General features: G+C 69.6%; 1 protein-coding gene across 5 annotated transcripts in view; it reads left to right on the forward strand.

The window, feature by feature from the left end:
- The first annotated feature begins 8,408 nt into the window (after positions 1 to 8,408).
- The window catches only part of DGKK (diacylglycerol kinase kappa), an 80,505-nt gene continuing 76,076 nt past the window's right edge, over positions 8,409 to 12,837 (forward strand). For 2 of the 5 annotated variants that reach the window (XM_075896543.2, XM_075896544.2), the window contains exons 1-2: positions 8,409 to 9,454; positions 10,933 to 11,188. In XM_075896543.2, coding sequence (XP_075752658.2) covers positions 10,994 to 11,188 — 195 coding nt within the window. In that variant the 5' untranslated portion in view covers positions 8,409 to 9,454; positions 10,933 to 10,993. Of the gene's footprint in view, positions 9,455 to 10,569; positions 11,189 to 12,837 lie in introns of those variants that run through there. The other 3 variants (XM_075941282.2, XM_075896545.2, XM_075941283.2) reach the window with 2 other exon arrangements.

The following is a 12,837-nucleotide window of genomic DNA, read 5'->3' on the forward strand; positions in this document are numbered from 1 at the left end:
GATTGCTGGGGGGGCAGGAGTCGTAGGTCGGGGGGGTCGCTGCAGGGAGGCGATTGCTGGGGGGCAGGAGTCGTAGGTCGGGGGGTCGCTGCAGGGAGGCGATTGCTGGGGGGCAGGAGTCGTAGGTCGGGGGGTCGCTGCAGGGAGGCGATTGCTGGGGGGCAGGAATCCTAGGTCGGGGGGGTCGCTGCAGGGAGGCGATTGCTGGGGGGCAGGAGTCGTAGGTCGGGGGGGTCGCTGCAGGGAGGCGATTGCTGGGGGGCAGGAGTCGTAGGTCGGGGGGTCGCTGCAGGGAGGCGATTGCTGGGGGGCAGGAGTCGTAGGTCGGGGGGGTCGCTGCAGGGAGGCGATTGCTGGGGGGCAGGAGTCGTAGGTCGGGGGGGTCGCTGCAGGGAGGCGATTGCTGGGGGGCAGGAGTCGTAGGTCGGGGGGGTCGCTGCAGGGAGGCGATTGCTGGGGGGCAGGAGTCGTAGGTCGGGGGGGTCGCTGCAGGGAGGCGATTGCTGGGGGGCAGGAGTCGTAGGTCGGGGGGTCGCTGCAGGGAGGCGATTGCTGGGGGGCAGGAGTCGTAGGTCGGGGGGGTCGCTGCAGGGAGGCGATTGCTGGGGGGCAGGAATCCTAGGTCGGGGGGGTCGCTGCAGGGAGGCGATTGCTGGGGGGCAGGAATCCTAGGTCGGGGGGTCGCTGCAGGGAGGCGATTGCTGGGGGGCAGGAATCCTAGGTCGGGGGGGTCGCTGCAGGGAGGCGATTGCTGGGGGGCAGGAGTCGTAGGTCGGGGGGTCGCTGCAGGGAGGCGATTGCTGGGGGGGCAGGAGTCGTAGGTCGGGGGGGTCGCTGCAGGGAGGCGATTGCTGGGGGGGCAGGAATCCTAGGTCGGGGGGGTCGCTGCAGGGAGGCGATTGCTGGGGGGCAGGAGTCGTAGGTCGGGGGGGTCGCTGCAGGGAGGCGATTGCTGGGGGCAGGAGTCGTAGGTCGGGGGGGTCGCTGCAGGGAGGCGATTGCTGGGGGGCAGGAGTCGTAGGTCGGGGGGTCGCTGCAGGGAGGCGATTGCTGGGGGGCAGGAGTCGTAGGTCGGGGGGGTCGCTGCAGGGAGGCGATTGCTGGGGGGCAGGAGTCGTAGGTCGGGGGGGTCGCTGCAGGGAGGCGATTGCTGGGGGGCAGGAATCCTAGGTCGGGGGGGGGGTTGCTGCATTGAGGCCAGGGCTGCACTTTCCCAGCTCGTGTCCGGCCACGGCTCGTGTTCCGCTGCGCCCGTGGGTGCGGGGGCTGGCGATGCCCGAAGCGGCCGGGTGAAGCGCCAGGCGTGCGGAGAGGGGCGAGGAGACGCGCGGGGCTCTCGCCCGCTGGCTGGGTCTGCAGCGCCGGCAGCCTGCGCAGCCCGGGACCCCGACGGGACGGGCAGCTTCGCCCAGCGGCTCCCGGCAGCCCCAGCAGAAGCCTGTCCCGTCCCAGCCTCGCCCCCCGCCCTCCTGCTGCACCGGACAGACGGGGCCCCCGCACCCGCCTCCCTTGGGCTGGGCCTGCCCGAGCAGCCCCGCCACCAGCGCTGCGGGGAGCCACGTGCCGCCCGCTGCTTATCTGCACGTGGAGGGAGAGATCAGAGGGGCCGCTGCCCCCCGCCGGGCCCCACGCTCGCCTGCCCCAAGGGAGCGATGGCCGGGGGGGAGGGGGAGCAAAGCGTTCGCCTGTCTGGCTCCTGTAGCCGCTGCCTCCTCTGTGACATCAGCATTGTTGCCATGGCAACCAGTAGTGAGGTCACATAGCAAGGGACTGGATTCGGGAGGCGGGGAGCAGGCACAGCCCTCAGCTGTTCTATTTTACCAATGGGGAAACTGAGGCACGGGGCGGTGGCTCAACCAAGATTCCCCAGTGAGGCAGTGGCAGAGCTGTGGTTAGCTGCTGGATCCCAGTCCCCCAGCCCTGCACTAGAGCCTCCTCTGGGGCGGGCAGGCAGAGGCAGGAACTTGGCAAACCAAGGGAAGGGTCCCAGGTCCGGCCCGATGGGGACAGCTGGGTCTCTACCGTCCTGGGGAGGAATGGCAGGTTATGAATTTGCCAGCAGCACTCGCAGCCAGCGCCCCCGCGGCACAGGCTCTGGGAACGCGCATGCATTAAGGCTCCAAGTGTTAATTGCTCGTCAGTGATTACAGATACATTTGTGGAGGTTTAACTGGGGCGACAATGACGCACCGAAGTCTCCCATCCGGTTACTGAAGGGCAGCCACAGCACAGCCACAGATCTGCCAGGGCCCGAGTCTGCCTCATTGAAATCAACATCTACGGAGGGTGCTACATTGTGCCACGAGGTACGAGCTGTAGCCGAGCAAACCTCCTAGCACTGCTTCCCCCAGCCCTGGAGGGGCCCCCTCTGTGCCTGCCAGGAGACCTCATCAGCCTTCTGCTGAGAGGGAAAATAAGGGAATCACTTGAGATGGTGTCTTCGGGCCTTTCAAAAGTTGATTTTACAAAGCCGCAAACAGTTACCAGCTGGGAGGAAGTATTCATACAGAAAAGTGCAAATAATAATGAAAGAATGTTTGAGGCTATGTTAATTAAGTGACCCACAGTTTCGGAACTGAGAAGAAAGGCTTAAAGCAATCAGCCTGGTGAAGAGAGAAATGTAAGCCCCTGTAAATACGCCTCACCTCCCCAATATATAACAAACCAAAAAAGGGGATGTTGGTGAAAATGAATGTAAATTAGAAATTCCATTTTGTAGAAAATTGATAAGGGAAGCAAAAGAGCATATGGCAACCTCTATGGCCAATAGGCTTAAGGACAATAAGGAGTTTTTTAAATATCTTAGAAACAAACAAAATCTTAGCAAAAGAGTTGTTCCATTGCTGGATGTACATGGTAGAATTGCCAGTAATAATGCAGAAGAGGTAAAAGTGTTCAATAAATATTTTATTTTGAACAAAGCAGGCTGAGGCATTCTTGAATCATAATGACAATTCAATACTTTCCATTCAGAGAGTAACTCAGGTAGCCGTTAGGTCGCAGTTACTAAGTTGGATGTTTTACAATCGGCAGGTTTAATTCACTTGCCTCCAGAACGTTGGAAAGACCAGGCCGAGGCGCTGTCTGACTTTGAACACTAGGGAGGTTCCAAGGACTCGAGGGAAGCTGATGTTGTGCCACAGTTTAAAGAGCAAACAGGGTTGCCCAAGTAAGACGAGGCCTGACTGATCCCAGATGGAATGGCTGCTCCGGGCGTCAGCTGCAAATGGTCTAACTGATGATGCTCCCCATGGAAAGCAGTTCCGAGCGCCGGCCCAGGCATGGGGTGCACATGTGCCGTGGCCAGGCCTGTTCTGAGGGGATCCGAGTGCGCCGCATTCACCGGGTGCAGCTGAGACTTTCAGCAGCTGTGGGGGTCAACTCCAGTCTGGTCCCTCTTGCTGCTGCAGAGCCAGCTCCTGCACGTCCCAGCCAGCCAGCCAGCCGTTCGTGGCATGCCGCTCTCTAAGGCACAGGCCTTTGCCAGCACGGGAGGAGGGTGCACATCCGCGCCCCAGCACTCTGGGCAGCCCGTCGAGCCTCCCTTCCGCTCCGTGCAACGTGGGGCCCAGCGCAGCCTGCTTGCAACAGCTGCCCCACCAGCGCAGTCCCTGCAATACCACCACTGCCCAAAGGAGGGCAGTGACACGCCAGGTAAGTCCAGCTGCAGAAACACCTGGCAGCTAGGCCCTGGGCCCAGAAGTCCAGGCTGCCAGTTGGCTGAGGGAGAGGCCTGGCCTGTGCTGGCTGCATCAGGCACTGCGTGGGGGCTTTGCCAGGGGCCCCAGCCTGGGTAAGGCCACATCTCAGTCCCCCACCTGGGGGAGGGGCCCCCATAAGTGCTGGGAGATGGGGTGGTGCAGGGCTCTGAATGGGGCCGGGGCTCCAAAGAGCTTCATGGCCTGGCTGAGGCCTGAGCCGCCGGCGAGGGCAGAGCAGGGGGCGCGGGGACCAGCTGCTGAGGCCTGAGCCGCCGGCGAGGGCAGAGCAGGGGGCACCGGGACCAGCTGCGGAGGCCTGAGCCGCCGGCGAGGGCAGAGCAGGAGCCGCTGGCGTGGGCAGAGCAGGGGGCGCCGGGACCAGCTGCGGAGGCCTGAGCCGCCGGCGAGGGCAGAGCAGGGGGCGCCGGGACCAGCTGCGGAGGCCTGAGCCGCTGGTGAGGGCAGAGCAGGGGGCACCGGGACCAGCTGCGGAGGCCTGAGCCGCCGGCGTGGGCAGAGCAGGGGGCGCCGGGACGAGCTGCGGAGGCCTGAGCCGCTGGTGAGGGCAGAGCAGGGGGCACCGGGACCAGCTGCGGAGGCCTGAGCCGCCGGCGTGGGCAGAGCAGGGGGTTCCGGGACGAGCTGCGGAGGCCTGAGCCGCCGGCGAGGGCAGAGCAGGGGGCGCCGGGACGAGCTGCGGAGGCCTGAGCCGCCGGCGAGGGCAGAGCAGGGGGCGCCGGGACGAGCTGCGGAGGCCTGAGCCACCGGCGTGGGCAGAGCAGGGGGTGTCCCCGCAAACGGGCTGCTGAGGCCAGGGCACGCATCCTTCGGCTCGGGGAACCTTAGAGGGATGGGCCTGGAACCCCCCCAGCTCTAGCCTGGCTTGTCCGGCCGGGAGTCCCCCTTCCTTGGTGTCTCCCCCGGGCGTGAGCGCTGTAGCTCCTCCCGGCCAACATTGCCCCTTCTCCCCCTGCCCCTGCAGCCAGGGCCTGGCTCTGCTGGCCATGACCCTGCGCCTCAATGCCAGCCCCTGCCCTGCGGCTGTCATGGGTCAGCCCCTTGGGCCCCTCTGCTCTAGGGCTGGGGCCGAAAGTTCCCAAGCAGCCTCCTTGGCCCAGCCATGGGCTACGGGCGCCCCGGGGGCAGGGCAGATCGGGTGACGACAGGCCCGACAGCCGCTGGCCCCGGGGGATGGTGTCACCGACCGGCCGCCGGGCCCCGCGAGGACCTGGGAGCTGTGCCGCTGGGGACGCACCGGGCACACTGCACACCGTGGGCATGGAAGGGGTGAGACCCTGGTTCCTGCGGCCTCTGTCTGCCCCACAGCCGCCCCCCGAGTTGGGCACCAGCCTCTCAGCCCCACAGGTCCAAGACTTGTGACCCAGCTCGCGCCCTCCCACCCCTGGTCTCTTTTCCTCCCATCTCCTGGCCCAGCCCCCGCTCCCAGCCACCTGCCAGGCCGTGTGGCTGGGTTTTGTGTTGGGGGCAGCACCCCAGGGAGGCAGCCCCACAGCCGCCCATCAGCAGCTGAGGCTGCCCCGGAGGAGGAGCCGGGAGCTGCGGGGGGAGCAGTGTGACGCCAGGCAGCTGAGGGCAAGGGGGTTGCGGAGGGGTGCAGGGTGCGGGAGGCCAGGCCGGCACGTCCCTGGAATACAGCAGGGTTAGGCCTGTGCAAAGGCCCTGGCTGGAACCCAGCGGAGAGCCTGGACCTGGGTGTCCCCCCAGCCGCCGGTAGCGTGGCCGGGGGCAGCGAGCTAGAGGCTGCCTGGGAGGCGGAGGCCGAGCTCCACGAACCTCGCGGGAAGGGGACAACGACCGTGACCAGCCCCCAGCCGGGGAGTAGCTGGGGCTGTGTCCCGCTGGGCAGGAAGCCAGGGAGGGCTCCGGATGGGCACGCCGGGGGGGGCCAAGGGATTCGCGGGCGCTGTCTCGGGTGGGGGAGCCGGAGCGGCCTCAGGCGTGAGAGGGACGGCCGGACAGCGGGCGAGGGCGGCCGTGGAGTCTCCCTCCCCTGGCCGGTGGGAGGGGTGGCCCAGGGCCAGTCTGGGCCCCAGCCGCTGCTGACTGCCCCCGGAAGGCGTTGGGTTCCGCAGGACCAGCCTTGCGGCGTTTCCAATTGTTCTCGGGGCCGCCGCCAGGAGATCGGATTGAAGAGACTGGCCGACGCCTGGCTTAGCCCCCACACACCCGGCATCTCGGCAGGGGCAGGCGAGCTGAGCCCCGTGGTCCCGTCGAACCCTCTGGATCCGGGGGGCTCTGAGCCCCAGAGAGGGGGCGCGAGCGGGGGAATGGGCCAGGCCGTGCCAGCGCGCCCCGGGACACCTCAGGACAGCCCCGAGAACACCGCCTCCAGCAGGGCTGGCTCCCAGCAGTGTCTGGCGTGGCCTCAGCCTGTCCCAGGGTCTGCTGGGGGGCTCAGCTCGCCGTCCCTGGGCTCTGAGCTGCCATCTCTTGGGGCCCGATGCCCTCTCCCCCGGCGTCCGCTGGGACTTGAGCCACCCAGCCAGGGCGTTCTGAAGCGGGCTCAGGTGAACCCCGGCCCTGTGGACCAGGGCAGCCAGGCCCCGCTGCAGCCCGGAGGGCAGGGGAGGGAGAGCGCCTGGGCAGGGCTGAGCGGAGCCTGGGAGCTGCGCTGGCTCCGGGGGTGGGCGGGGAGGCAGGCCCAGCGATTCTGAGAGCCGCAGGCCACTGCCGCGGGCGGTTCGTGTGGTTTCTGGCTTGGGGGTCTGAGGAACCGGGGTGCCTGGGCCCTGCTGCTCTGCCGAGAGGGGCTGGCGCTGGGCTCTCTGCTGCTGGCTCGCAGGGGCGGGGGCGGGGGCGCTGATTGGGGAGCGCCTGGCTCTGGACAGGCACAGAAGCCTCCTGCTGGGGCTGAGCCACGGATGAGCCTGGCGGACACATGGGGGCAAAGGACTAATCCGGGGCCTAGTGCAGGATGTCTCACCCGCGCCCGCAGGGCCGGCTTGCTGGTCCTAGCCTGCCTCCCGGAGAGCAGGGGCGGGCACCTGGCCCCGAGGATCAGAGAACTGGCCAGCTGGTGGGCTGCTGCTCCCCGCTGGCCCGGATCCCTGCTGCTCAGGTCCCAGGTGTGCGGCAGACCAAGGGCCTCCGACCTGCACAGCTCCTCGGGGTGGGGGGGGGCTGCCCTGCCTCTCTGTTCCTTCTGCTGCGGTTCCAGCTTTGAACTCGGCCCCCAGGGCCTGAGAAATTCTGGTCTCGGGGCTCTTAGTTCTCAGGCCTTTCAGCCTCCTGGGAGACGGTCCCTCTGGATTCTCTGCTGAAGCCACCCCTGGGCTCTGTCTGCGCCATTCCCAGCCCCTCCGGGCGTGACCCCCACGCCGCTCCCTGCGCCGGATCCACCCCCGCGGCACAGCCTGGCCAGGCTCGGGGATCTCGCAGCAAAACAAATTATCTGCCATTTCCTCTGACTCAGCAGCCCCAGCCTGGCTAGCAGCTGACGGAGGCAGCAGGACCCAGCTCCCGGTAAACACCAGGGTTGGCAGCTCCAGCCTCCGTGCACCTCCCCCTCTCCCCATCTGCTTTAGCTGCCTCTCTTCAGGAGCCTGGCCCGGCTGCAACGTGCGGCCACTCCTGCCGGCCAGGGAGTGTCAAAGGAGCCGCTGGGGCGGGAGGCAGAGACCTCAGGGCTGCTCTTTGGAGCCCCGCTGCACACAAGATGGGGATCTATTTCCCATCTTCCCAGGACCTGACTGCTAGGCCAGCCCCCTTCCATGCCCTCCTCGGGCCCAGCTTGGTACCCACTCTGCTTCCTGGCCCTGGGACAGCTAGCCGAGCAGGCTTAAAACCCAGGCCTTGGGGGTCCTGGCTTCTGGAGCTGCCTCCCTCAGTGCCCGGGGCTCAGGGCTGGCTGCTTGGTCGCTCCGGTGCTAAGGTGCTGCGCAAAGTGACCCTAGAACTGCCTCCCTCAGGCCCCAGGGGGTGGCCTGCGGGGCGCAGATCAGAGGCGCAGCTCCGAGAAGGGAGGTTTGGTGAACAGCCAGCCCTGCAAACGCCCGCCCCCCATGCTGCAGGAGCGGCACTGGCTCCCGCCTGCCACCAGCAGCTGGAGTGAGCTCTCTGCACCACGGGGCTTCCCTGCTGGGAACCAGGGTGTCGCCTGGCCGGCCAAGGAGCTGCGTGGGAGCCGGGCGCTGGAGGAGTCAGGCCTTTGGGTGCAGGGCTTGGCCCAGGGGCAGAACCTGCAGGGTTGAGGCTCTGGAGAAGAGACCCCTTGAGGCACAAGCCGGGCGATGCCCCAGGTGCCTCTCACAGAGCACGGCCCGGAGCATCTGGTACAGGTGAGAAGAGTTCCGGGGGGGTGGGGGTGACCAGCTCCGATGCTGAATGGGCAGAGGGTGCCTATGGCACAGGGCATCGTGGGCCATGAGCTCAAGGTGTGCGTGTCTGCGCGTGTGTGCACATCTGCGTGTGCGTGTCTGCGCGTGTGTGCACGTCTGCGTGTGCGTGTCTGCGCGTGTGTGCACGTCTGTGTGTGCGTGTCTGCGCGTGTGTGCACGTCTGCGTGTGCGTGTCTGCGCGTGTGTGCATGTCTGCGTCTGCGTGTCTGCGCGTGTGTGCACGTCTGCGTGTGCACGTCTGCGTGTGTGCACGTCTGCGTGTGCGTGTCTGCGCGTGTGTGCACGTCTGCGTGTGCGTGTCTGCGCGTGTGTGCACGTCTGCGTGTCTGCGCGTGTGTGCACGTCTGCGTGTGCGTGTCTGCGCGTGTGTGCATGTCTGCGTGTGCGTGCACGGGTGCCTGCGTGCACCACCAGAGGCTCTATAATTGAGGCTCACACCCTGCCCTGCCCACACGGGCCTGTCTCACTCAGCAGAGGCTGTTCTTTCTTTAGCCTCCTCGTTCAGCGGGTGCTTCCAGCTCTTACCCCGTCACTCCCCCTCCTGGGCTGTCTCCCCACGGCGGAATGACCGCACCCTCACAGCGCCCTGCAGGCCGCAGTTTGCAGGGGGTGGGAGTTAGGGGTAGACTCGGGGCAACGGAGGCCCAGACTGGCGGGGGGGGGGGTAAGGTGAGACAGGCTCAGCCGGGCGCTCCCAGGGGCCTGCGCTGGCCGGCTCCAAGCAGGCGGGCAAAGGGCAGGTTCTGCAAAGGCTCAGAGCTTGGTGGCGCTTGGGCTGCACAAGACCCTGGAGCTCCCCCGCCGCCCGGACCATCCTGCCCCTGCTCCAGGGCCTGTTCAGCCCCAGCCCCGCCCAAGTATGGCCAGGGCAGCGGGGGCTCACGCGGGGCCGGGGCAGGGTCGGGCACCCCCGGCCAGAGGCCCGTGGGAAGCCAATCCAGGCCTGGGGCATGAGCAGGGCCAGGCCCCTCGTTTGGCAGCACAACCCCGCTGCTCTGGGCTTCCTTCTCCTCAGCCCGGCTCTCTGGGGCGGGTAAGTGACATGCCCAAGGTCCCGGGTGGGCAGTGTCAGGGCGCGGGGGGGAGGGCGGCCCCGTAGCTGGCCAGAGAAGGGCTCGATCCGGGACGCTGAACCCCCTGCCCGTGGCACGCGCGCCGCTCCGCGCTCAGCCTGCGGCGGATCGGGCCCGGGAGCGGGGCCGCGGCTGCAGTGACAGGCGCGGAGCGCGGGGGGCGGAGGCAGCGAAGCAGCATGTGCCGCAGATCGCGGGGCTGCCCGGGAGCCGAGCGCAGCGGCCGAGTGATGCGGCGGGAGAGCCCCGCAGCCCGACACGGCCCCCGCGGGGCGCGCTAGCTGCCCGGCCGCGGGCCCCGGACCCCGCTCGCCGCTGCCAGGTGGGTGCCGGCTCCGGGCGGGGCGCGGGGGCACCTGTCGCGGCGCCTGGCAGGGAGCGCACCGAGCGAGAACCTCCCCTGCCCCCGGGGAGAGCCGGGAGCCCCGGGCCCCCTCCCCGCCCGGGTCCCCGGCCGAGAGCCCCGGGCCTCCTGCCTCCACCCCCACCTCCCGGCCCCCGGCTCCCCGGCCGAGAGCCCCGGGCCTCCTGCCTCCACCCCCACCTCCCGGCCCCCGGCTCCCCGGCCGAGAGCCCCGGGCCTCCTGCCTCCACCCCCACCTCCCGGCCCCCGGGTCCCCGGCCGACAGCCCCGGGCCCCCCCCCCCGGGCCTCCTGCCTCCACCCCCACCTCCCGGCCCCCGGCTCCCCGGCCGACAGCCCCGGGCCCCCCCCCCCGGGCCTCCTGCCTCCACCCCCCCCCCGGCCCCCGGGTCCCCGGCCGACAGCCCTGGGCCCCCCCCCCCCGGGCCCCCTGCCTCCACCCCCCCCGGGTCCCTGGCCGACAGCCCCGGGCCCCCTGCCCCCCACCCCCCCCCCCCGGGTCCCCGGCCCAGAGCCCCGGGCCCCCTGCCTTCACCCCCCCCCCCCCCGGGTCCCTGGCCGAGAGCCCCAGGCCTCCTGCCTCCATCCACCCTCCCCGGCCGAGAGCCCCGGGCCCCCTGCCTTCCCCCCCCCCCCTGCCCCCCCCCCCCCGGGTCCCTGGCCGAGAGCCCCAGGCCTCCTGCCTCCATCCACCCTCCCCGGCCGAGAGCCCCGGGCCCCCTGCCTTCACCCCCCCCCGGGTCCCCGGCCGAGAGCCCCGGGCCCCCTGCCTTCACCCCCCCCCCCGGGTCCCTGGCCGAGAGCCCCAGGCCTCCTGCCTCCATCCACCCTCCCCGGCCGAGAGCCCCGGGCCCCCTGCCTTCACCCCCCCCCGGGTCCCCGGCCGAGAGCCCCGGGCCCCCTGCCTCCAACCCCCCCCGGGTCCCCAGCCGAGAGCCCCGGGCCTCCTGCCTTCACCCCCCCCCCACCCCCCCCCCACCTCCAGGTCCCTGGCCGAGAGCCCCAGGCCTCCTGCCTTCACACACACCCCTTGGCGCTGGGGGAGGCGCTTGGCGAGTGGGGGAAGGGGACTGCCGGGGCCCCTGGGGCAGCACAGAGGGCGCCTGTTTCGCCCGGGGAGATGCTGGGGCTGGAGCCCTGCGGCAGCAGCGGGCGGTGGAAGGAAGCCGGCTTTGCACAATCCCCCTGATGCTCGGAGGGCGGAAAAGAGGAAGAGTTGGAGGGAAACGGTTTGCCAGCCCAGCAGCCGCTTGGGGGTTTGACCTGGAGGTGGAACTGGGGGGCGAAGCCGTGCCCATCGTCAAACAGCCGCCCCCTGCCCCACTGCCCGGCTGCCCCCCAGCTCTCGTGGGCACCGGGGAGGAGTCCTGCGCGGGCAGAGGGGCTCCGTGACCCGGGCCCAGTGCTGGGTCGCTCACTGGGTGTCCTTGCTTGAAGGGCCGTGGGAAGCGGAGGAGCCCGAGTCGGCCTGGGAGCGCCCCCGGGAGACGCGCCAGGCATGGCGGAGAAGCTGGCCCCTGGGGACTTGTTCTTCAGGAAGGCCAGGGAGTCCGTGTCATCCCTGGACTCGGACAAGCTGGCGCCGGCCTCCCCCGAGGGGGCTGGCGAGGAGTCGTCCGACAGCGAGGGCGAGCAGGGCAGCTCCCACAAGCTCATCCGCAAGGTGTCCACGTCGGGGCAGATGAGGAGCAAGGTAGGGGAGCCAGGGCCCATGGGTGGGGGGCAGTGGCCAGGGAGAAGGTGCTGGCCTGGTCCGTCAGCTGCACAGCCAAGCTGAGCTGGGGCGCCTGCCGAGGATGCTGCCTGCACGCGTGTGCGTGGCCAGCAGCCTGTGTCACGTGGCCGGAGAGCTCTGTCCGAGCCGGGCACAGCGAAGGAAGCTGCAGGGGCCCAGGCGCACCCCGCGTCCGGAGGGTGACAGGTGCATCCCTGCACCCAGGACAGTGCTGCAGCCGCATGGGCCGCACGGAGGCAGGCCAGGGACAGCGGCTCGTCCCCTCCTGCGGCTGCGGGAACCAGGCGTAGGCGGGTGTAAAACCAGTGTCAGGACAATGGGATCCGCCCCGGTCCAGCCGTGCGCCGGGAAAGGAGCAAACTGGAACCGGAGCCCCCTCCCCCGCCGCCCAGCGTCCGAGGCCCAGAGCCCTGCCCTGGGGAGGCCGGTGCGAGGGGCTTTGCCCCCGAAGCCTCTGCTCTTGGCACTTGTCCGTGGGCATCTGGCTGCCCGGCTGTGCGCCAGCTCAGTGCAAAGCTGGGGCCATTTGGAAACGGGGCGCCGGGTTTGGGTTCTGGGCCCCACGTGGGAGAATCTGGGGGGTCGCCTCCCCCAAGAGCAGGGCTCTGCGAGTGTCAGGGCATGGTGCCTCCTTGCTAGAACCTTCTGTGTCCCAAAGAGAAGTAGGACCCTCCCTGGGTCGAGGGGCGCCTGTGAGGGGACCGGCCGAGGGGGGGGCCTGTGGGGAGACCGGCCGAGAGGGGGGCCTGTGGGAGACCGGCCGAGAGGGGGGCCTGTGGGAGACGGGCCGAGGTGAGCGCCTGTGGGAGACCGGCCGAGAGGGGGGGGGGGGGCCTGTGGGGGGACCGGCCGAGGGGGGGCCTGTGGGAGATCGGCCGAGGGGGGGGCCTGTGGGGGACCGGCCGAGGGAGGGGCCTGTGGGGGGACCGGCCGAGGGGGGGCCTGTGGGGGGACCGGCCGAGGGAGGGGCCTGTGGGGGACTGGCCAGGGGGGGCCTGTGGGGGACCGGCCGAGGGGGGGCCTGTGGGGGACCGGCCAGGGGGGGCCTGTGGGAGATCGGCCGGGGGGGGGGCCTGTGGGGGGACCGGCCGAGGGGGGGCCTGTGGGGGACCGGCCGGGGGGGCCTGTGAGAGGACCGGCCGGGGGGCCTGTGGGGGACCGGCCAGGGGGGGCCTGTGAGAGGACCGGCCGGGGGGGCCTGTGGGGGACCGGCCATGGGGAGTGTCTGAGGGGACAGACAGGTGGCAGGAATTGTAGCCAGGCCGTGTACGCGTTGAATTCCCCATAAGCTTGTCCTGGTCTCATCCGATGGGGAAACCTGGGGTTTATCCCCTGGCTTGTGGCTGGTGTGGCTGGGCTGGAGTGCAGGCTTGGGGGAGAGAACGGCAAGGCTGCCGTTTTGGTAGGACCTGCCCCGGCCATGCGGCGCCGCCCGGGAGGGACGCTGGGTGCGAGGGCGCCGTGGCCAGCGCGGTTTGGACGGGGGAGCCGGGAGGGGCCCGCTGGCCAATGGCGACGGAGCCCGCTGGCGAGAGGCACTCTGCTTTGTGTGCTGAAGGGCTTGGCAGCCGCGGGGAGCGGCCCATTCCCAGCCTCGAGAGACGCAG

This window comes from Pelodiscus sinensis, chromosome 13 (genome assembly GCF_052426305.1).
Source record: "Pelodiscus sinensis isolate ZL-2025 chromosome 13, ASM5242630v1, whole genome shotgun sequence".
NCBI classification, from domain to species: Eukaryota; Metazoa; Chordata; order Testudines; family Trionychidae; genus Pelodiscus; species Pelodiscus sinensis.